The sequence below is a fragment of the Phocoena sinus genome, chromosome 5, assembly GCF_008692025.1.
Source record: "Phocoena sinus isolate mPhoSin1 chromosome 5, mPhoSin1.pri, whole genome shotgun sequence".
In the NCBI taxonomy this organism is placed as follows: Eukaryota; Metazoa; Chordata; class Mammalia; order Artiodactyla; family Phocoenidae; genus Phocoena; species Phocoena sinus.
This window is the reverse complement of record NC_045767.1, coordinates 13,285,157-13,308,150: the sequence shown is the minus strand read 5'-3', so window position 1 is coordinate 13,308,150 and position 22,994 is coordinate 13,285,157. Positions and strand designations below refer to the sequence as shown.

The following is a 22,994-nucleotide window of genomic DNA, read 5'->3' as shown; positions in this document are numbered from 1 at the left end:
ATCTTTTCTGACCACAATGCTATGAGACTAGATATCAATTACAGGAAAAGACCTGTAAAAAATACAAACACATGGAGGCAAAACAATACACTACTTAATAACAAAGTGATCACTGAGGAAATCAAAGAGGAAATCAAAAAATACCTAGAAACAAATGACAATGGAGGCACAATGACCCAAAACCTATGAGATGCAGCAAAAACAGTTCTAAGAGGGAAGTTTATAGCAATACAATCCTACCTTAAGAAACAGGAAATATCTCGAATAAACAACCTAACCTTGCACCTAAAGCAATTAGAGAAAGAAGAACAAAAAAACCCCAAAGTTAGAAGAAGGAAAGAAATCATAAAGATCAGATCAAAAATAAATGAAAAAGAAATGAAGGAAATGATACCAAAGATCAATAAAAGTAAAAGCTGGTTCTCTGAGAAGAAAAACAAAATTGATAAACAATTAGCCACACTCATCGAGAAAAAAAGGGAGAAGACTCAAATCAATACAATTAGAAATGAAAAAGGAGATGTAACAACTGACACAGCAGAAATACAAAAGATCATGAGAGATTACTACAAGCAACTGTATACCAGTAAAATGGACAACCTGGAAGAAATGGACAAATTCTTAAAAATGCAAAACCTGCCAAGACTGAATCAGGAAGAAAGAGAAAATATGAACAGGCCAATCACAAGCACTGAAATTGAAACTGTGATTAAAAATCCTCCAACAAACAAAAGTCCAGGACCACACGGCTTCACAGGAGAATTCTATAAAACATTTAGAGAAGAGCTAACACCTATCCTTATCAAACTGTTCCAAAATATAGCAGAGGGAGGAACACTCCCAAACTCATTCTACGAAGGCACCATCACCCTGACACCAAAACAAGACAAGGATGTCACCAAGAAAGAAAACTACAGGCCAATATCACTGATGAGCATAGATGCAAAAATCCTCAACAAAATACTAGCAAACAGAATGCAACAGCACATTAAAAGGATCATACACCATGATCAAGTGGGGTTTATTCCAGGAATGCAAGGATTCTTCAATACATGCAAATCAATCAATGTGATACACCATATTAACAAATTGAAGAGAAAAACCATATGGTCATCTCAATAGATGCAGAGAAAGCTTTTGACAAAATTCAAAACCCATTTATGATAAAATCCCTGCAGAAAGTAGGCATAGAGGGAACTTTCCTCAACACAATAAAGGCCATATATGACAAACCCACAGCCAACATCGTCCTCAATGGTGAAAAACTGAAAGCATTTCCAAACTGAAAGCATTTCCACTAACATTAGGAACAAGACAATGTTGCCCACTCTCACCACTCTTATACAACATAGTTTTGGAAGTTTTCCACAGCCATCAGAGAAGGAAAGGAAATAAAAGGAATCCAAATCCGAAAAGAAGAAGTAAAGCTGTCACTGTTTGCAGATGACATGATACTATAAATAGAGAATCCTAAAAATGCTACCAGAAAACTACTAGAGCTAATCAATGAATTTGGTAAAGTAGGATACAAAATTAATGCACAGAAATCTCTTGCATTCCTATACACTAATGCTGAAAAATCTGAAAGTGAAATCAAGAAAACACTCCCATTTACCATTGCAACAAAAAGAATAAAATATCTATGAATAAACCTACCTAAGGAGACAAAAGAGCTGTATGCAGATAATTATAACACTGATGAAAGAAATTAAGGACGACACAAATAGATGGAGAGATATACCATGTTCCTGGATTGGAAGAATCAACATTGTGAAAATGACTGTACTACCCAAAGCAATCTACAGATTGAATGCAATCCCTATCAAACTACCAATGGCATTTCTCACAGAACTACAACAAAAAATTTCACAATTTGTATGGAAACACGAAAGACTGCGAATAGCCAAAACAATCTTGAAAACGAAAAACGGAGCTGGAGGAATCAGGCTCCCTGACTTCAGATTATACAACAAAGCTACAGTAATCAGGACAGCATGATACTGGCACAGAAACAGAAATATAGATCAATGGAACAGGATAGAAAGCCCAAAGATAAATCCACGCATATATGGTCACCTTATCCTTGATAAAGGAGGCAGGAATGTACAGTGGAGAAAGGACAGCCTCTTCAATAAGTGGTGCTGGGAAAACTGGACAGGTACATGTAAAAGTATGAGATTAGATCACTTCCTAACACCATACAGAAAAATAAGCTCAAAATGGATTAAAGACCTAAATGTAAGGCCAGAAACTATCAAACTCTTAGAGGAAAACATAGGCAGAACACTCTATGACATAAATCACAGCAAGATCCTTTTTGACCCACTTCCTAGAGAAATGGAAATAAAAACAAAAATAAACAAATGGGACCTAATGAAACTTCAAAGCTCTTGCACAGCAAAGGAAACCATAAACAAGACCAAGAGCCAACCCTCAGAATGGGAGAAAATATTTGCAAATGAAGAATCTGACAAAGGATTAATCTCCAAAATTTACAAGCAGCTCATGCAGCTCAATAACAAAAAAACAAATAACCCAATCCAAAAATGGGCAGAGACCTAAATAGACATTTCTCCAAAGAAGATATGCAGACTGCCAACAAACACTTGAAAGAATGCTCAACATCATTAATCATTAGAGAAATGCAAATCAAAACTACAATGAGATATCATCTCACACCAGTCAGAATGGCCATCATCAAAAAATCTAGAAACAATAAATGCTGGAGAGGGTGTGGAGAAAAGGGAACCCTACTGCACTGTTGGTGGGAATGTAAATTGATACAACCACTGTGGAGAACAGTATGGAGGTTCCTTAAAATACTACAAACAGAACTACCATATGACCCAGCAATCCCACTACTGGACATATACCCAGAGAAAACCATAATTCAAAAAGACACATGCACCCCAATGTTCATTGCAGCACTATTTACAATAGCCAGGACATGGAAGCAACCTAAATGTCCATCGACAGATGAATGGATAAAGAAGATGTGGCACATACATACAATGCAATATTACTCAACCATAAAAAGAAACGAAATTGAGCTATTTATAAGGCGGTGGATGGACCTAGAGTTTGTCATACAGAGTGAAGTAAGTCAGAAAGAGAAAGACATATACCGTATGCTGACACATATATATGGAATAAGAAAAAAAAAATTCATGAAGAACCTAGCAGTAAGACGGGAATAAAGACACAGATCTACCAGAGAATGGTCTTGATGATATGGGGAGAGGGAAGGGTAAGCTGTGACAAAGTGAGAGAGTGGCATGGACATATATACACTACAAACATAAAATAGATAGCTAGTGGGAAGCAGCTGCACAGCACAGGGAGATCAGCTCGGTGCTTTGTGACCACCTAGAGGGGTGGGATAGGGAGGTTGGGAGGGAGGGAGATGCAAGAGGAAAGAGATATGGGAACGTATGTATATGTATAACTGATTCACTTTGTTATAAAGCAGAAACTAACACACCATTGTAAAGCAATTATACTCCAATAAAGATGTTAAAAAAAAAAGAACATGGTATATCACTCCATCAGTTTTTACCATCTTTAATTTTTTTCATCAGTGTCTTATAGTTTTCTGCATACAGGTCTTTTGTCTCCTTAGATAGGTTTATTCCTAGGTATTTTATTCTTTTTGTTGCAATGGCAAATGGGAGTGTTTCCTTAATTTCTCTTTCAGATTTTTCATCATTAGTGTATAGGAATGCAAGAGATTTCTGTGCATTAATTTTGTATCCTGCTACTTTACCAAATTCATTGATTAGCTCTAGTAGATTACTGGTAGAATCTTTAGGATTCTCTGTGTATGGTATCATGTCATCTTCAAACAGTGACAGCTTTACTTCTTCTTTTCCAATTAGGATTTCTTTTATTTGTTTTTCTTCTCTGATGGCTGTGGCTAAAACTTCCAAAACTATGTTGAATAATAGTGGTGAGAGTGGGCACCCTTGTCTTGTTCCTGATCTTAGTGGAAATGCTTTCAGTTTTTCACCATTGAGAACAATGTTGGCTGTGGTTTTGTCATATATGGCCTTTATTATGTTGAGTTAAGTTCCCTCTATGTCTACTTTCTGGAGCGTTTTTAACATAAACTGATGTTGAATTCTGTCAAAAGCTTTTTCTGAATCTATTGAGATGATGATAAGGTTTTTCTCCTTCAATTTTTAATATGGTGTAACACATTGATTGATTTGTGTATATTGAAGAATCCTTGCATTCCTGGGATAAACCCCACTTGATCATGGTGTATGATCCTTTTAATGTGCTGTTGGATTCTGTTTGCTAGTATTTTGTTGAGGATTTTTGCATCTATGTTCATCAGTGATATTGGCCTAGAGTTTTCCCTCTGTGTGACAACTTTGTCTGGTTTTGGTATCAGGGTGATATGGTGGCCTCATAGAATGAGTTTGGGAGTGTTCCTCCCTCTGCGATATTTTGGAAGAGTTTGATAAGGATAGGTGTTAGCTGTTCTCTAAATATTTGATAGAATTCACCTGTGAAGCCATCTGGTCCTGGGCTTTTGTGTGTTGGAAGATTTTTAATCACTGGCTCAATTTCAGTGTTTGTGATTGGTCTGTTCATATTTTACTTCTTCCTGGTTTAGTCTCAGAAGACTGTTTTTCTAAGCCTTTGTCCACTTCCTCCAGGTTGCCCATTTTATTGGCATAAAGTTGCTTGTAGTAATCTCTCATGATCGTTTTGTATTTCTAGTGTCAGTTGTTACTTCTCCTTTTTCATTTCTAATTCTATTTATTTGAGTCTTCTCCCTTTTTTTCTTGATGAGTCTGGCTAATGGTTTATCAATTTTATCTTCTGAAAGAACCAGCTTTAGATTTATTGATCTTTGCTATTGCTTGCTACTTTTCCTTTTCATTTATTTCTGATCTGATCTTTATGATTTCTTTCCTTCTGGTAATTTTGGGGTTTTTTTGGTTCTTCATTTAGTGCTTTAGGTGTAAGGTTAGGTTGTTTATTTGAGATGATTCTTGTTTGTCGAGGTAGGAATGTATCACTATAAACTTCCCTCTTAGAACTGCTTTTGTTGCATCCCATAGGATTTGGGTCATCATGTTTTCATTGTCATTTGTTTCTAGGTATTTTTTGAGTTTCTCTTTGATTTCTTCAGTGATCTCTTGGTTATTTAGTAGTGTACTGTTTACCCTCCACGTGTTTGTATTTTTTACAGATTTTTTTCTGTAATTGATATCTAGTCTCATAGCGTTGTGGTCTAAAGATATATTTGATATGATGTCACTTTTCTTCAATTTAGCAAGGCTTGATTTATGTGTGGCCCAAGATATGATCTATCCTGGAGAATGTTCCATGAGCACCTGAGAAGAAAGTGTATTTTGTTGGTTTTGGATGGAATGTCCTGTAAATATCAATTAAGTCCATCTTGTTTAATGTATCATTTAGAGCTTGTGTTTCATTATTTTCATTTTGGATGATCTATCCATTGGTGAAAGTGGGGTGTTAAAGTACCCTTCTATTATTGTGTTACTGTCAATTTCCCCTTTTATGGCTTTTAGTATTTGCCTTATGTATTGAGGTGTTCCTATGTTTGGGTGCATAAATATTTACAATTGTTATTTCTTCTTCTTGGATTGATCCCTTGATCATTATGTAGCATCTGTCTTAGTCTCTTGTAATAGTCTTTATTTTAAAGTCTATTTTGTCTGATATGAGAATTGCTACTCCAGCTTTCTTTTGATTTCCATTTGCATTGAATATCTTTTTCCATCTCCTCACTTTCAGTCTGTATGTGTCCCTAGGTCTGAAGTGTGTCTCTTGTAGACAGAATATATACGGGTCTTGTTTTATTATCCTTTTGGGCAGTCTGTGTTTTGATTGGAGCACTTAATCCATTTACATTTAAGGTAGTCCTCGATATGTATGTTCCCATTACCATTTTCTTAATTGTTTTGAGTTTGTTATTGTAGGTCTTTTCCTTGTCTTCTTTTTCCTGCCTAGAAAAGTTCCTTTAGCATTTGTTGTAAAGCTGGTTTGCTGGTGCTGAACTCTTAAATTTTGCTTGGCTGTAAAGGTTTTAATTTCTCTGTCAAATCTGAATGAGATCCTTGCTGGGTAGTGTAATCTTGGTTGTAGGTTTTTCCCTTTCATCACTTAAAATATGTCCTGCCACTCTCTTCTAGCTTGCAGAGTTTTGGCTGAAAGATCAGCTGTTCACCTTATGGAGATTCCCTTGTATGTTATTTGTTGATTTTCCCTTGCTTCTTTTAGTATTTTTTTCTTTGTATTTAATTTTTGCTAGTTTGATTAATACGTGTCTTGGCGTGTTTCGCCTTGGATTTATCCTGTATGGAACTCTGCGCTTCCTGGACTTGATTAACTATTTCCTTTACCATATTAGGAAAGCTTTCAACTATAATCACTTCAAATATTTTCTTAGTCTCTTTATTTTTCTCTTCTTCTTCTGGGACCCCTACAATTCGAATGTTCGTGCATTTACTGTTGTCCCAGATGTCTGTGATACTGTCCTGAATTCTTTTTTTTCTTTTTTCTTTAGTTTGTTCTGCAGTAGTTATTTCCACTGTTTTATCTTTCAAGTCACTTATCCGTTCTTCTGCCTCAGTTATTGTGCTATTGAGTCTTTCCAGAGAATTTTTAATTTCATTTATTGTGTTGTTCCTCATTGTCTGTTTGCTGTTTAGTTCTTCTAGGTCCTTGTTAAACGTTTCTTGTATTTTCTCCATTCTATTTTGAAGATTTTGGATCATCTTTACTATCATTACTCTGAAATATTTTTCAGGTAGACTGCCTATTTTCTCTTCATTTGTTTGGTCTGGTGGATTTTTACGTTGCTCCTTCATCTGCTGTGAATTTCTCTGTCTTCTCATTTTGCTTAACTTACTGCGTTTGGGGTCTCCTTTTCACAGGCTGCAGGTTCATAGTTCCCATTGTTTTTGGTGTCTGCTCCCAGTGGGTAAGGTTGGTTCAGTGGCTTGTGTAGGCTTTCTGGTGGAGGGGACTGGTGCCTGTGTTCTGGTGGATGAGCCTGGATGTTGCATTTCTCATGGGCAGGACCATTGGTATTGGTATGTTTTGGGGTTTCTTTGAACTTATGATTTTAGGCAGCCTCCCTGCTAATGGGTGGGGTTGTGTTCCTCTCTTGCAAGCTTTTTGGCATAGGGTGACTAGCACTGTAGCTTGCTGGTCATTGAGTGGAGCTGGGTCTTACGTTGAGGTGGATATCTCTGGGAGAGCTTTCACCATTTGATATTATGTGTGGCTGGGAGGTCTCTGGTGGTCCAATGTCCTGACCTCAGCTCTCCCACGTCAGAGGCTCAGGCCTGACACCCAGCCTGAGCACCAAGACCCTGTCAGCTACAGGGCTCAGAAGAAAAGGGAGAACAAAAGGAAGAAAAAAATAAAATAAAATAAAATAAAGTTATTAAAATAAAAGATAAAGAAAATATTTTTTAAAACAAAAAAATTAAAAAGTAATAAAAGAAAAAGAAAGAAGAGAACCAATCCAAAAAACAAATCCACCAATGATAACAAGCGCTAAAAACTATACTAAAAAAAAACAAAAAAACGGACAGATAGGACTCTAGGACAAATGGTAAAATCAAAGCTGTACAGAGAAAATCACACCAAGAAGCATGCACCCACACATTCATAGAAAGAGAAAAAGGAAAACACACACACACACACACACACACACACACACATATATAAAGGAAGAGAGCAACCAAATCAATAAACAAATCTAGCAATGATAATAAGCTCTAAATGCTAAACTAAGATAAACATAAAACTAGAGACAAATTAGATGCAGAAAGCAAATCCCAAGTCTACAATTGCTCCCAAAGTCCACTGTCTCAATTTTGGGATGATTCGATGTCTATTCAGGTATTCCACAGATGCAGGTACATCAAGTTGATTGTGGAGATTTAAACCGCTGCTCCTGAGGCTGCTGGGAGAAAGTTGCCTTTCTCTTCTTTGTTCGCACAGCTCCTGATGTTCAGGTTTGGGTCTGGCCCCGCCTCTGCATGTAGGTCGCCCTCTGACATCTTTTTTTCGCCCAGATAGGATGGGGTTAAAGTAGCAGCTGATTCGGGGGCTCTGACTCACTCAGGCCAGGAGCAGGGAGGGATACGGAATGTGGGGTGAGCCTGTGGTGGTAGAGGCCCTTGTGACGTTGCAACAGCCTGAGGTGTGCCGTTTGTTCTCCCAGGGAGGTTGTCCCTGGATCACGGGATCCTGGCAGTGGCGGGCTGCACAGGCTTCTGGGAGGGGAGGTGTGGATAGTGACCTGTGCTTGCACACAGGATTCTTGGTGGCTGCAGTAGCAGCCTTAGCATATCATGCCTGTCTCTGGTGTCTGCACTGATAGCCGTGGCTTGCATCCATCTCTGGAGCTCGTTTAGGCGGTGATCTGAAGCCCCTCTCCCCGCACACCTCGAAACAATGGTCTCTTGCCTCTTAGGCAGGTGCAGACTTTTTCCTGGACTCCCTCCCGGCTAGCTCTGATGCACTAGCCCCCTTCAGGCTGTGTTCACACAGCCAACCCCAGTCCTCTCCCTGGTATCTGACCTCTGAAGCCCGAGCCTCAGCTCCCAGCCTCCACCCGCCCTGGCAGGTGAGCAGACAATCCTGTCAGGCTGGTCATTGCTGGTTGGCAGGGTTTCTCTGTGTGGGAATCTCTCCGCTTTGTCCTCTGCATCCCTGTTGCTGCGCTGTCCTCTGTGGCTCCGAAGCTTCCCCACTGCCTACTCCCCGTCTCCACCACTGAGGGGGCTTCCTAGTGTGTGGAAACTTTTCCTCCTTCACAGCTCCCTCCCAGAGGTGCAGGTACTGTCCGTATTCTTTTGACTCTGTTTTTTCTTCTTTTTTTGCCCTACCCAGGTACGTTGGGAGTTTCTTGCTTTTGGGGAAGTCTGAGGTCTTCTTCCAGGGCTCAGTAGGTGTTCTGTATGAGTTGTTCCACATGTAGATGTATTTTTGATGTATTTGTGGGGAGGAAGGTGATCTCCATGCCTTACTCCTCCACCATCTTGAAGGTCCCTCCAAGAAATGTAACTTTAATGTTCTATATATGTTCATACAATAAGTTGCTAATCTATGAAAAGGTAATTTTCTGGTGTGAAATTTGGGATTTCTCCTATGTTCATAACTTACCTCATGTAATTTTTTAATAGACTATTGTTTAAGAGCAGTTTAGGTTCACAGCAATTGAGGGGAAGTTACAGACTTCTCCTATACTTCCGGCCCCCATACATACATTGCCTTCCCCATTATCAACATCCCACGATGGAGTGGTACACTTGTTAAAACTTATGTACCTACATCACACAATATTATCACCTAGAGGCGATAGTTTTCATTAGAGTTCACTCTTGGTGTTGTACATTTTATGGGTTTGGATAAATTTATAATGATATATATCCACCATTATAGTATCATATAAAGTAGTTTCACTGTTCTAAAAATTTTCTATGCTTTGCCTATACTTATTCATCTCTCTCTCCTCCTTAAGGCCTTGTAACTACTGATCTTTTTACTGTCTCCATAGTTTGCCTTTTCCAGAATGTCATATAGCTGCAATCATATGTTATGTAACCTGTTCAGACTGGCTTCTTTAATTTAGTGATATGCATTTAAGTTTCCCCCATGTCTTTTCATGGTGACGTAGCTCATTTCTTTTAAGTGCTGAATAATATTCTATTGTTTGGATGTACCAGTTTATTTACCCATCACCAACTGAAGGACATCTTGGTTGCTTCCAAGTTTTGGCAATTATGACAAAGCCTGCTATAATATAAACATCCATGTGCATGATTTTTGTGAACATAAGTTTTCAACTCCTTTGGCTAAATACAGAGGAATGCAATTGTTGGATCCTATGGTAAGAGTATATTTACTTTTATAAGACAACAGCAAACTCCCTTCAAAAGTGGCTGTACCATTTTGCATTCCTACCAGCAATGAATGAGAGTTCCTATTGCTCTTTGTCAGCATATGGTAGTGTCAGTGTTCTGGATTTTGGCCATTGTAATATGTATATCTGGCACTTATTTGGTGTGACGAGTGGTATCTCATTGTTGTTTTAATTTGGATTTTTACATAGGATTTGGAGTATATTTTCATTTACTTATTTGTCATCTGTAAATCTTTGGTGAGGTGTCTGTTAAGGTCTTTGGCTCAATTTTTTAAATCAAGTTGTTTTCTTACTGTTGAGTTTTAAGGATTCTTTGTATATTTTGGGTAATAGTCCTTTATTAGATATGGGGTTTTTTTGTAAATATTTTCTCCCAATATATGATTTCAATTTTCATTTTCTTTATAATTTTTTTTTTTTTTTTTTTTTTTTTTTTTGCAGTACGCGGGCCTCTCACTGCTGTGGCCTCTCCCGTTGCGGAGCACAGGCTCCGGACGCTCAGGCTCAGCGGCCATGGCTCATGGGCCCAGCCACTCCGTGGCATGTGGGATCTTCCTGGACCGGGGCACGAACCCGTGTCCCCTGCATCGGCAGGCGGACTCTCAACCACTGCGCCACCAGGGAAGCCCCAATTTTCATTTTCCTGATAGTGTCTTTCACAGAGCAGAAAAATTTAATTTTAATGAAGTCCAACACACCAGTTGTTTCTTTCATGGATCATACCTTTGGTGTTGTATCTAAAAGCTCATTGCCAAACCCAAGATTATCTAGATTTTTCTCCTATGTTATCTTCTAGGAGTTTTATAGTTTTGCATTTTACATTTAGATCTGTGACCCATTTTGAATTAATTTTTATGTAAGTTCTCTATCCAGATTCAGTCATGTGAGTACCTAATTGTTCTAGCACCATTTGTTAAAAGAAGACTATCTTTGTTCCATTGTATTACCTCTGCTCCTTTGTCAAAGATCAGCTAACTGTATTCATGTAGCTCTATTTCCGGGTTCTGTTCCATTGATCTATTTGTCTGTTGTTTCACTGATAACACCCTGTCTTGGTTACTGTAGGTTTCAAGTAAGTCTTGAAGTGCAGTACAGTGTCAGTCCTCCGACTTTGTTCTTCGTCTTCAATGTTGTATTGACTATTCTAGGTCTTTTGCCTCTCCATTCAAACTTTAGAGTCAGTTTGCTAATATCCACAAAATAACCTGGTGGGATTTCAATTGGAATTGCACTAGATCTATAGATCAAGTTGGGAAGAAAAGACATCTTGACAATATTGAGTCTTTTTATCCATGAACATGGGCTATCCTCATTTATTTAGTTCTTCTTTGCTGTTTTTCATCAGAGTTTTGTAGTTTTCCTCATATCTATTTGGTTAGATTTACACCTAACTATTTAATTTTGGGGGTGCTAATGCAAATGACAATGTGTAAATGACACTGTGTTTTCAATTTCAAATTCCACTTGTTTATTGCTGGTATATAGGAAAGCAATTGACTTTTGTATATTAACCTTGTATCCTACAACCTTGTTATAATCACTTCTTTGTTCCAGGGTTTTTAGTTTTTTATTCTTTTGGACTTTTTACATAGATAATCATGTTATCTGAAAACAAATTCTTCTTTCCCAACCTGCATACCTTTTACTTCCTTTTTTTTTGGGGGGGGGGTCAAACTGCATTAGCTAGTACTTCCAGTATGATCTTGAAAAGCAGTGGTGAGAGGGGACACCCTTGCCTTGTTCCTGATCTTAGTGGGAAAGCTTTCAGTTCCACAGCTGTAGATTTTTTATAGATATTCTTTACAAAACTGAGGAAGTTTCCCTTTGTTCCTAGTTTACTGAGATTTTTTTTTATCATGAATGGGTGCTGTATTTTGTCAAATGCTTTTTCTGCATCTATGATATGATTCCCAAATGATTTTTAATGTAGATATTAATAATAAGGTTAGATCACGCTTCTGGGTCTGGTGAGTAGCATATAAAGAAAGATATGTTATAAATGTGTTATGCATCTCTCTTTATCTAACCCACCATATAACTGCCAAACGAGAATGGTTGAATATTTACTTAACCTGAGATAACAAAGTTAAAATCAGACAGAAAAGTAGAAACCTTTAAGGAGAAATATAAGAATTCTATCAGAAATACACTAAAAACTAAAGCAAACATTTAAAATTACTATTAAAAGCTTTTCAGATATTAATCACCACCAATATTCCTACCTTTTGGACAAGAAATGACCAAATGATACTAGAAATTTTTTCAAGAACTCATGGAGTGCTTCTAAAATCGTATCCTCATAGTGTACCATAAAGAAAGTCTCAACAAATATTAAGAATCAATATCATATAGACCATGATCTGTGGTCTCTATTTAACCAGATTAGAAATTAGTAATAATAAGGAGTCTAAATACCCATGTATTGAGGAATTTGAAATTAGACTTCTAAAAAATTCATGGATCAAAAAATAGATCATAATGAATGTTTCATTTTACATGTATAAATTTGGGCATTTATAACCAATCCTCTCCCTCATTTGCTGTAGATTAGCAAAAAACCTCTGCTACTTGGCAGAAGTAAAACCTTGAGTATTTGAAGAGAAACATATGCTGCATACGTTGCTCTCCAAAGCGAGATATGTGGCTTGAGACAGACTCCCTCTGGCCTTTTCTTAAACCTATCCAAAAAATCTACACATTAACCTAAAATACAAGACTTTATCCTTCCTGCAAGCACAACTTAGCTTTGGGTTAGCTAAAGTATGCTTAACTTCCCTCCCTGACTTCATGTTTAGTGCATAGGTGGTAAAATTGGTAATGAAGAATAGAAATAAATAGTCAACATTAGGTTATTATGCCTCAAACTGTAGTCTGAGTTCCCTGAGAAAATCTGCTTTTTAAAGTAGCTGAACATGTCTTTCTTCAAATATACCTCTAAATCCTTAATATTTCAAACACTTCAATTAGTACAGTTTTTTTCACCAAACCAACATGACATCAGATAATATTTAATACATTTAGAAAATCCACTTAGCTATGAGTTACAAATGTTTTACTATAAATCCTAAGAAGCACATTCTGTAATAATCTGAAATTATGTCTTCTTTTTACTCTAAAGTGAGTTTACATAGCTCTGGTTGTTACACAGCTAAGAGTCATTTTTAAAATCCCTGCAGGTCTTACCTAGTACACATTCCTAAATAGAAATAAATAATGTTCTTGTCCCTCCAGAGTTTATAATTTATTAAATAATCCTAGACTGGGGTAAAACCCCTCTTCTTCAAAGTTGTAAATCTTTTGATAGCTAAATCAGTCCATGTAAGAGAACAAGCGAAATAGCAAGGTGACAGAAGAGGAAGTAAAACTGAAAAACAACAAACAATTAGACATGACTAATTGGCCACACTGCATCCCATTAATTTTACTTAAAGTTCCTATAGTGTTAGAACAAATGACATTAAACAACCAAAGAGTAACACTGTTTCTTGTTCTAAAACTCTCAGGACCCACATACAATAACTAAGGTCTCATCATGTACACTGGTTTGTAGAATGTGGAAAAGATGTGATCATTCTTTCAGAGGTGTTTAAATATCAATAAGTCAATAAGGATTTATTGAAAACATACTGTGCAAAATAGTGTATTAGGCAATGGGGAAAATAAAGGAAAACATAAGACTCTCCTACCTTGAAGTGCTTACAATCTACTTGGGAAGATAAGATTTTCATGAAGAAAGACAGAGGGAGAGGGAGGGACTGAGAAGGAAGACAAGGAGACAGAGGAAGAGAGGCGTAATACAATGTATAAGATTTATGACAAGATATAATTCATTGCTAAATTTTGTAAGAAAGATTAAAAGTGATATGGAAATTCAGGAAAGATGAGAGTTTGTAAAGTTGAAAATACCTTCCCAATCTTTGGAAATTCTTGTACTTTTATGCCCCTGTGAGCAAGGTTATTAAATTCCATTTCATCAGATCTTCAAGTTAAATTTATATATTTAATTCCACCTCTAGTCACACAAGCACTCTTTCCTCTCCCTTCTTTGCCTACTCATCCTTGAGTACTCATTTCTTTTGGAAAGACTGTCTTTCCTTTCCCACCATCATGTATACTTTTTCTTTCTTCCTGGTCTCTCAGATGAACTTCAGCATATGGTATCAGCTACAGATGGATGCTTCAACAGCACCCTGTGCATTCTTTGTCCCAAAAAGGTAATCATAGTAAAACGTGATAAATGCCATGCATCTTTCCTACGAGACCATAAGTTCCAAGACTGCAGATAACACATTTACCTTTGATTTTTATTCTTTTCCTAGCATCTATTACAGTTCCTGGCTTAGTAAGTATCTTCTGAATAAATGAATGTGCAATAATATGTATCCTGTAAAGAGGATGTGGCATATATATACAATGGAATATTACTCAGCCATAAAAAGGAACGAAATTGAGTTATTTGTAGTGAGGTGGATGGACCTAGAGACTGTCATACAGAGTGAAGTAAGTCAGAAAGAGAAAAACGAATACCATATGCTAACACATATATATGGAATCTAAAAAAAAATAAATGGTTCTGAAGAACCGAGGGGTGGGACAGGAATAAAGAGGCGGACATAGAGAATGGACTTGACATGGGGAGGGGAAAGGGTAAGCTGGGACGAAGTGAGAGAGTGGCATGGACTTATATATACTACCACATGTAAAATAGATAGCTAGTGGGAAGCAGCCGCATAGCACAGGGAGATCAGCTCGGTGCTTTGTGACTACCTAGAGGGGTGGGATAGGGAGGGTGGGAGGGAGACACAAGAGGGAGGGGATATGGGGATATATGTATAGCTGATTCACTTTGTTATACAGCAGAAACTAACACAACATTGTAAAGCAATTAAACTCTAATAAAGATGTTAAAAAAAATGTTTCCTGGCCTTTAAAGTAAACAATATTCAGAAGAAAATAGCAGTATAGTTTTCTAACATACCATTTGAAGGGCTGAAAGTTCTTCTGTTAGTCGAGAAATCTGTACATTATATTGTTTTCTTGTGTTTGCAACCTGTAAATTAAGATATCTATGAATTATTTAGGTCTACAGTAAAAATAATTAACATCCAATAAAAACATTTAGAATAATAATTTTGATAAAATATAACTTTTAGGGCATAAAGGATAAGCACACGATGTATTAGAGAGTCAAGTAATTTATCATAACAGTGGAAGTAAGTGAACAGGATGATGTCTCCTAAAGTGTTTGTCAAATTTTGGTCTTTATAATGGGTTCTCTTTCAATTAAAATTTACCATATTAGAAATGAAAACAGAAAATTTCAAAATATTTACTTATTAATCCCTTTATAAATAATTACTAAAGTCATTACAGGTTAACATAAAAAATACACTTTTGTGAAAATATGTGTATTATCCAAAAATTAAAAAAATTTTAGAAAAGTGTTATTAGTTTACATTTTTGCAAATTTCCTTAATGTCTATGGCTTAATAGAAGATAGCTAGACTCTCATATCTATTTCCATGTTCAAGCTGTTGTGTTGTTGCATACCATCAACTTCTGGAAGACAACCCTGCAAAGTCATGAGAGAATGACTGTGAAAAAAGCAAACTGTTTTACTATAATTATGAAAGTAGGTATGATTTTGCAGACCACCTGAACAATACTTTGAGATCTGCTACCACAGAGCAAGTCAGGAGAAAAACTGAAATATACACTAAAAATGTAATTAATAACTTTTAAGGCACTTTTGTTTTATAAACAGAAGAATATTTTTATAGTACACATATTTCAGTGCCACATTATAAGAAAAACCCTTATTTTAATTAGCAGTTAAATATCTTCAGAAATAGCAGAATTTATGTGTACAGAGTAATTTCAAGAATTAGTCACATCTCCTCAGGGTGGCTCCTAAGACAATATTTTTTTCTAATATCTACTCATGTTTTTAAAAAATTTATTTATTTATCTTTGGCTGTGTTGGGTCTTTGTTGCTGTGCGCGGGCTTTCTCTAGTTGTGGTGAGCGGGGGCTACTCTTCGTTGCAGTGTGCGGTCTTCTCATTGTGGTGGCTTCTCTTGTTGCGGAGCACAGGCTCTAGGCGTGTGGGCTTCAGTAGTTGTAGCTCGTGGGCTCTAGAGCTCAGGCTTAGTAGTTGTGGCACACGGACTTAGTTGCTCCGTGGCATGTGGGATCTTCCCAGACCAAGGTTCGAACCTGTGTCCCCAGCATTGGCAGGCAGATTCTTAACCACCGCCACTGGGGAAGTCCCTACTCATGTTTTTAAAAAGACCGTGAAGAATATTGATCCTGATGATATATCATCAGTACACATTTATGACCCAAAGGTTTTTGGAAATTTTATAGCATCTTATAAAATGGATTATTTCTCAAACATGATGTAAACCTTCTGTAGAACATTTACAACACTGCTATATACTTTAGTTAATTAAACTAGAGTTATCTTTTGGAAGGCCTGCCGAGCATATTATATGTGGGTCCATTTCTGTTCCATTTTAGGTTATAATTTAATGTAGCTTTTCCTATGAAAAATTATATTAAAAATCAACCCACCCTATTTACAGGTCAGTGACAATCACAGTTAGCATTTATTGAGATTTAATGTGTTATGAACTGTCCAGAGTGCTTTATGTGTTATTATCTCATTAATTCTCACAACAACATGATGAAGCAGTTATTATCCCCATTGTAGATAAGGAATATTCAAGCTGAAACTAAGTCATGAAGGTTCCTAGAATAAAATAATTTTGGTTCTTATAAGCCCAATCATGTCTGTCTGTCTCTCACATAGTTTTTTAAAAGTGTTCTTTTTAGTATCTAGAAATGATGCAGATAACATGAGGGCTTATGATCATAATAGTATATATATTTTGAAATCACTTATGTTAATAATTTCATATAGTCTTTATGAATATGTAGGAAAGCATATTAATGTAAATATTACAATAAAAATGAAAACAGGAATTTCTACTTTTGCTAATCCATCTATCTGACAAAATATCAAATTAAAAATTACAACCAAGGCTTTTTGAAGAAGTGGCTGGCTGATTCTAGATCTGAGGCAAGGAAAGTACAAGATGAGAAATATCATTTATCCAGGAAAACTAGAGAGACAAATTGAGAATAAAAATGAAGACTGATGGCAATGAATCATGAAATAAAAAAATAAAAATGAATCCATCATAACAAACAAAGGGGGCAGGACTCTAGCCCTAACCAAAAAATAACAACTAATAAATGTATAGAAAGATTGACAGAATTAGAATTTCTAATTACCCAATATATTTATTTATTTTAGACAAGGATTATCAATGGATGACAAAACCACTGGATGAAAGATTCTGGTGGAAGAAGATAGCTGCATGGTCTTCAAGTACCTTCCCCAATTATTCATAAAGTATAAAATGGAAAGATCTGGTCTTAACACCTTAATCATGTGGTCAAGCTTAGCATCATCAATGTACAACTGACATTACAGCTTCCTGATGTGATGAAGTGGGATGCAGGTATACATATCACTCTGCCAGAAATGACCTGAATCTAATCAAAACGAAACAGTCACATGAATCCAAACGTGGAATATTCTGAAGGATTCTACAAAGGATTCTTTGTCATATACAAAGGAAGGCATGGGACTGGGTTAAATTGAGGGAGACTACAGAGACGTGGTAGTCAAATACAACGATGCATAAACATGGATTGGATCCTGAATTTTAAAGACCAAACAGCTATAAACAATATTTTAGGGAAATTCGAGTGTGAATTGAAGTAATGTTGATTTTTTTTAAGACATGGTAATTGTGGTGTGGTTGTGTAGCAAAATGTCCTTTTTCTGGGGAAACAGATGACAAGATGAAGTGTCATGAGGCCTGCAGTCTATGTCTGAATGTTTGGCACAAGGGAAGAGTGTGTATGTAACACAAAGAGAGATGGAATGGGTGTAGCAAGACACTAAGAGTTTTCTGGGTGAGAGGTAAATAAGTGTTCATTATACAGCTCTTTCCTTTCTATGGGTTTGAAAATTTCTAAAAATAAAAAAAATACAAAATTCACGAGAAACAATTTCTCATAGTGATTGAGAGTAGAGCTCATTGGCAACCCAGTTCTGCTACTTCCTAGAGGTGGAACCCTAAGCAAGTTAGTTAACTACTCTGTTTTTCAGTTTTTTCATCTTTAAAATGGGTTTTTGTGGTTTCTTCCTCCTAAACTCACTTTACACTTTTTAATTTTACCACACCACTTATGAATTAATTCATATCCATACCAGAGGAAAAGGCAAATAAATGTATGTCTTCCCTCTCTCTTTATATGAAAGCAAACTTATATTTCCAAGACAGTTTTAACTTTCATAAGGCTTGCAATTCAAACTAAGAAACAACTCATTGCTTTAACACAAAAAAATAAGATTTAGTCTTGATAATCGAATTGCAAACAACAACACAATTCACAAATCATATAGGTATCTGCATGATGCGATTGAAACAACGCTAGGCTCAGCATAGCAAGGAGAAGGTGTGAGTCTAAGTTCTGGCTTTAATTAGTGTACAATCTTGAGCTAGCCAATAACCTCTCATGGGTTTCAACTTCATTACAAATAAAATAAGAGGTTAAAGCAGATTTCTCTTGTACTCCAGTCCTAAGATACTGCAAGTAACAGTAGGTTTTCTTCTCTTGCTTCTTGTATGTTCTAAGTTTCTTTTTGACCCTTCTTCTTTACATCATACTTCAGGTGTGTTAATCTTCACTATATTCCTAGCCTAAATCTCTCTCCTTCCCACTTGCCCTACCCCCTACCTCTACCTCACCCCGGCACCAATGTTAGGGGCTACTATCATGAGATGATTTTTATTTGAAATTTAGCACAATTGATACAATCAGCTGACAAATAATTACCTAGGTCCACAAGGCAAAAACTCAGGTAGTATCTACTCTTAAGCTGTGAAATTCTGTAAAATTTTTAATTTTAAATATAATTAAAACCCCCTTACTTCCTTCCTGGTTCTTATGGCAGCATCTTGCACAAGCCGAGAAACTGTTTCTTTCATTTTCTCTATATCTTCTTCTTTTTGCTTCTCCTCAAGCAGAGCCTTCAGAAAATAATAATTTGATGTTATTATAGGTCACATCGTTATTAACAGAGATTATGTAATAAATGGGTAAAAACCTATCCACTAATCACTTTCTTGGAAGCATACCTCTTATGCGAAACTTCTGAGACATCTTCACTTTGAGATGTTGCCTAAGTTATGAATGATATTTATTTTCCTTAACCTCCTCACTGACCTTGTCCTAACTAAAAATTTATTCTTTTCCTTTGATATTTGTTTCAGCCAGTACCATCACTCTTCTAATCTCTACGGCTGGGAATTTAGGATTATTTTAAAATTTTCTCCTTTATTCCCTATGTAAAATAAATAATCAAATCTAAATATTATATTCTTGGAAAAATCTCTTAGATTTCCCTTTCTTTCCATTATTTGGTTTTATTCAAATTATGTCCCTTGTCACCTCATACCTCCATCACTGTAGACACCACCTACTTCCTCTCCATGAAATTTCTAACCAACCAATCATTTTCACCTAAAAAACCAACCAATCATTTTCACCTAAAAAATACTCTTATAAGCCTAGTTCTGTTGTCAGTCACATCCCATTTCTTTGCTTCCCTGTGGAGCAAAACTCCTCTAAAGTCTGCACTTGCTCATTTCCAAACCTTTCTGTTATGTTCACTCTAATCAGGCTTTCACCGTCCATGATCTCTATACTGCTAACCCATGAGAGTCAATTTTGCATAATTATCTTATTGATCTGTCAAACAGCACTTGAGATAATGGATTACTTTCTTTTCTTTGTTTTACTTTCTATACTTGGCTTTTAGCACACCCTAGTATTGGTTTTCCTCTTAACTCACTGATTATTCCTTTTGAGTCTGCAATGCCGTTTCTTCCTCTTCTCCTGAACCTCTCTATTATTGAAGTACCCAAGTCTTAGTCCTTGGTCCTTTTCTCTATCCACATCCACCCCTTGGTGGTCTAATCCAATCTCGCAGTTTTAAATACCATTTATATGCTGAAAAGTCCCAAGTTTACATGTCTAGTTCAAATATCTTCCTGAGCGTGGAACTCCTCCAATTTTAGGTTTGAATGAATCTTTTTTCTTTTTTTTAATAAATATCATTATAGAGTAAGCAGCTCCTTGTTCTGATCCCACCATCTTGCAAAGATACCATACACATTCTTATCTCTGTTTTTGTTGTTTAATAAATTTCCTCCTACTTAAATAGGTAAGCTAGGGAGAAGTAATAGCTGTTTTGATATAACAATCTTGTCATGGAGAATGGGACAACGGGGAAAAGGGAAGTTTCATAAGAAACTATGGTAAGGTTGTGCTTCCTACCTGTTTTGTATGATTGGTTAAGAGAACTTCTTGGAACAAGCAACTGAAGGTGGGAAGCCTCTGGCAATTAAGCAATAAGTCAAGAGGGAACTTAATACTGTAGCCATAAACAGGCAATTTACGGTTCAAGTCCAATTTGTGGACTTGAGACTTGGATGAGAAGACTTAAGGGACAGGAATGAGTATTATTACTACTACCTTCTCTGTCCATTGTGCTCCACACAAAATATTCATCTTTATGACCTGATGTTAAGAATGCTCATAGGCTTTGGAGGAGAGAGAGAAACAATTCTGCCCTGTTCTTAATTTTTCTACTTAACTTAGGCGTTTAGACGAATTCCCAAGCATATTATGTATTTTGTGCCTTTCATCCATTCTACAAGATCACAGAAGGGAATAGTATCTGAAAGGTATAAAAAGCACCTTAGCACTCCCCAGAGCTTAGAGTTGGATAATTGTTTCTTTTTTATTTCTGAGTAGCTTCTCACCATGCAACTTATAGCTTGTTTTATTTTTAATAGTTCTCTTGGAAAACCATCTATCATGTAAAAAAGAAAACATAAATAAAACAAAGTATTTCCTTTGTAATCCCCATATGTCCCAGTGGAGTACTATGTATACACTATGAATTCAGTAAATATTGATTAAATGAAATAATAATTTAATGATTGTTTCGTAAGGGAGCCAGCAACATTAAAAACATCACTAATCATTACAGAAATGCAAATCAAAACTACAATGAGGTGTCACCTCACACCGGTCAGAATGGCCATCTTCAAAAAATCTACAAACAATAAATGCTGGCGAGGGTGTGGAGAAAAGGGAACCCTCTTGCACTGCTGGTGGGAATGTGAATTGGTACAGCCACTATGGAAAACAGTATGGAGGTTCCTTAAAAAACTGCAAATAGAACTACCATACGACCCAGCAATCCCCCTACTGGGCATATACCCTGAGAAAACCAAAATTCAAAAAGAGTCATGTACCAAAATGTTCATTGCAGCTCTATTTCCAATAGCCAGGAGATGGAAACAACCTAAGTATCCATCATCGGATGAATGGATAAAGAAGATGTGGCACATATATACAATGGAATATTACTCAGCCATAAAAAGAAATGAAATTGAGCTATTTGTAATGAGGTGGATTGACCTAGAGTCTGTCATACAGAGTGATGTAAGTCAGAAAGAGAAAGACAAATACTGTACACTAACACATATATATGGAATTTAAGAAAAAAAAATGTCATGAAGAACCTAGGGGTAAGACAGGAATAAAGACACAGACCTACTAGAGAATGGACTTGAGGATATGGGGAGGGGGAATGGTAAGCTGTGAGAAAGTGAGAGAGTGGCATGGACATATATACACTACCAAACATAAAACAGATAGCTAGTGGGAAGCAGCCGCATAGCACAGGGAGATCAGCTCGGTGCTTTGTGACCACCTAGAGGGGTGGGAGACGCAAGAGGGAAGAGATATGGGAACATATGTATATGTATAACTGATTCACTTTGTTATAAAGCAGAAACTAACACACCATTGTAAAGCAATTATACTCCAATAAAGATGTAAAAAAACCCCACAAAACTATTTTGTGACTTCTATAAACTAAATACCATTAAATGAAAGTGGTAAAAGATGTGATATGTGGTAGCATAGTAATCACAATTATTAGAGGGTTAAAAAAAAGGAGCAGTGACATGAAGGCTCCTGTTAATAAATCTTTATAGTTAATTTAATTCCTGTCAATTAAGCTTCTGCTCTATTAGAGTAATTGTGTAAGTAATGAAGGCGAAATAAAGATTAATAAGATTCATCTGATTCAAGTGACTAAAATATAGAGTATACATACTGCAGTAAGTACTTTAACAGATTTTTTTTTAAAAAGTATAAGACTACAGGGGATGAAGATTAGTTACACAAGGATTGGCGACATAAAAAACATCTAATGAAAGTTTTAGGAGAGGGTTGACATTTTATCATATTTTATGATGTTAAGTCTTAACATCAAGAATGTATCAATAGTATGCCTATTAATGGTGAGCAATTTCATTTTTATGCATTAATTCTGTAGTTACTGAGTCCCTTACTATCAGGTCATATGGGGGAATGTTCAGTATTTCATTATTTTATTTACTATCTACTTATTATTATTTATAAACATGGTTACTAGTTTTCTTACCTGATTTTTTTGAAGGTTAGCTTCTTCTAGGAGTTGCATGCTATTTCTGGCTCTTACAATAGCTTCGTATTTCTCATTTTCTAATTCATAGCACTTTGCTTGTAAGTCTCTGGTCTGTTTTTCCAAATGTATTTTTTCTGCTCTTAATTGGGTAGCTTCTTGGATCGTCACACATAACCTAAAAATTAATAGTAATGTTGAGAAAGTTAAATATTTTTAAAAAGGAGGGAGATAAGGAGATTTACAGAGTATCTATTACAGGACAGGCATTATTCCAGTTACTTTCATATGTACCTTCTCATTTGATTCACAGAAAAGTTCTGTAAAGTAGGTTTCATTATTTCCATTTAAAAGAATAACAAACAGATCCAGAGAGCTTAAACATTTAATTAAGGTCATATGAATAATGAGCAGTGGGACTTAGACTGAGCCTAGATATTATGACTCTGATTATGTTACATTTTCTACACTTTCCTAC

The 22,994-nt window shown here is 36.3% G+C and overlaps 1 protein-coding gene across 3 annotated transcripts in view; it reads right to left on the bottom strand.

The window, feature by feature from the left end:
* SCLT1 (sodium channel and clathrin linker 1) overlaps positions 1-22,994 on the bottom strand; it is a 260,510-nt gene that overhangs the window by 94,294 nt on the left and 143,222 nt on the right. For all 3 annotated transcript variants that reach the window (XM_032632761.1, XM_032632760.1, XM_032632762.1), the window contains exons 12-14: positions 22,517-22,694; positions 18,924-19,022; positions 14,895-14,966 (exon numbers count right to left, since the gene is read on the bottom strand). In XM_032632761.1, the coding sequence (XP_032488652.1) occupies positions 14,895-14,966; positions 18,924-19,022; positions 22,517-22,694 (349 nt within the window). The remainder of the gene's footprint in view (positions 1-14,894; positions 14,967-18,923; positions 19,023-22,516; positions 22,695-22,994) is intronic.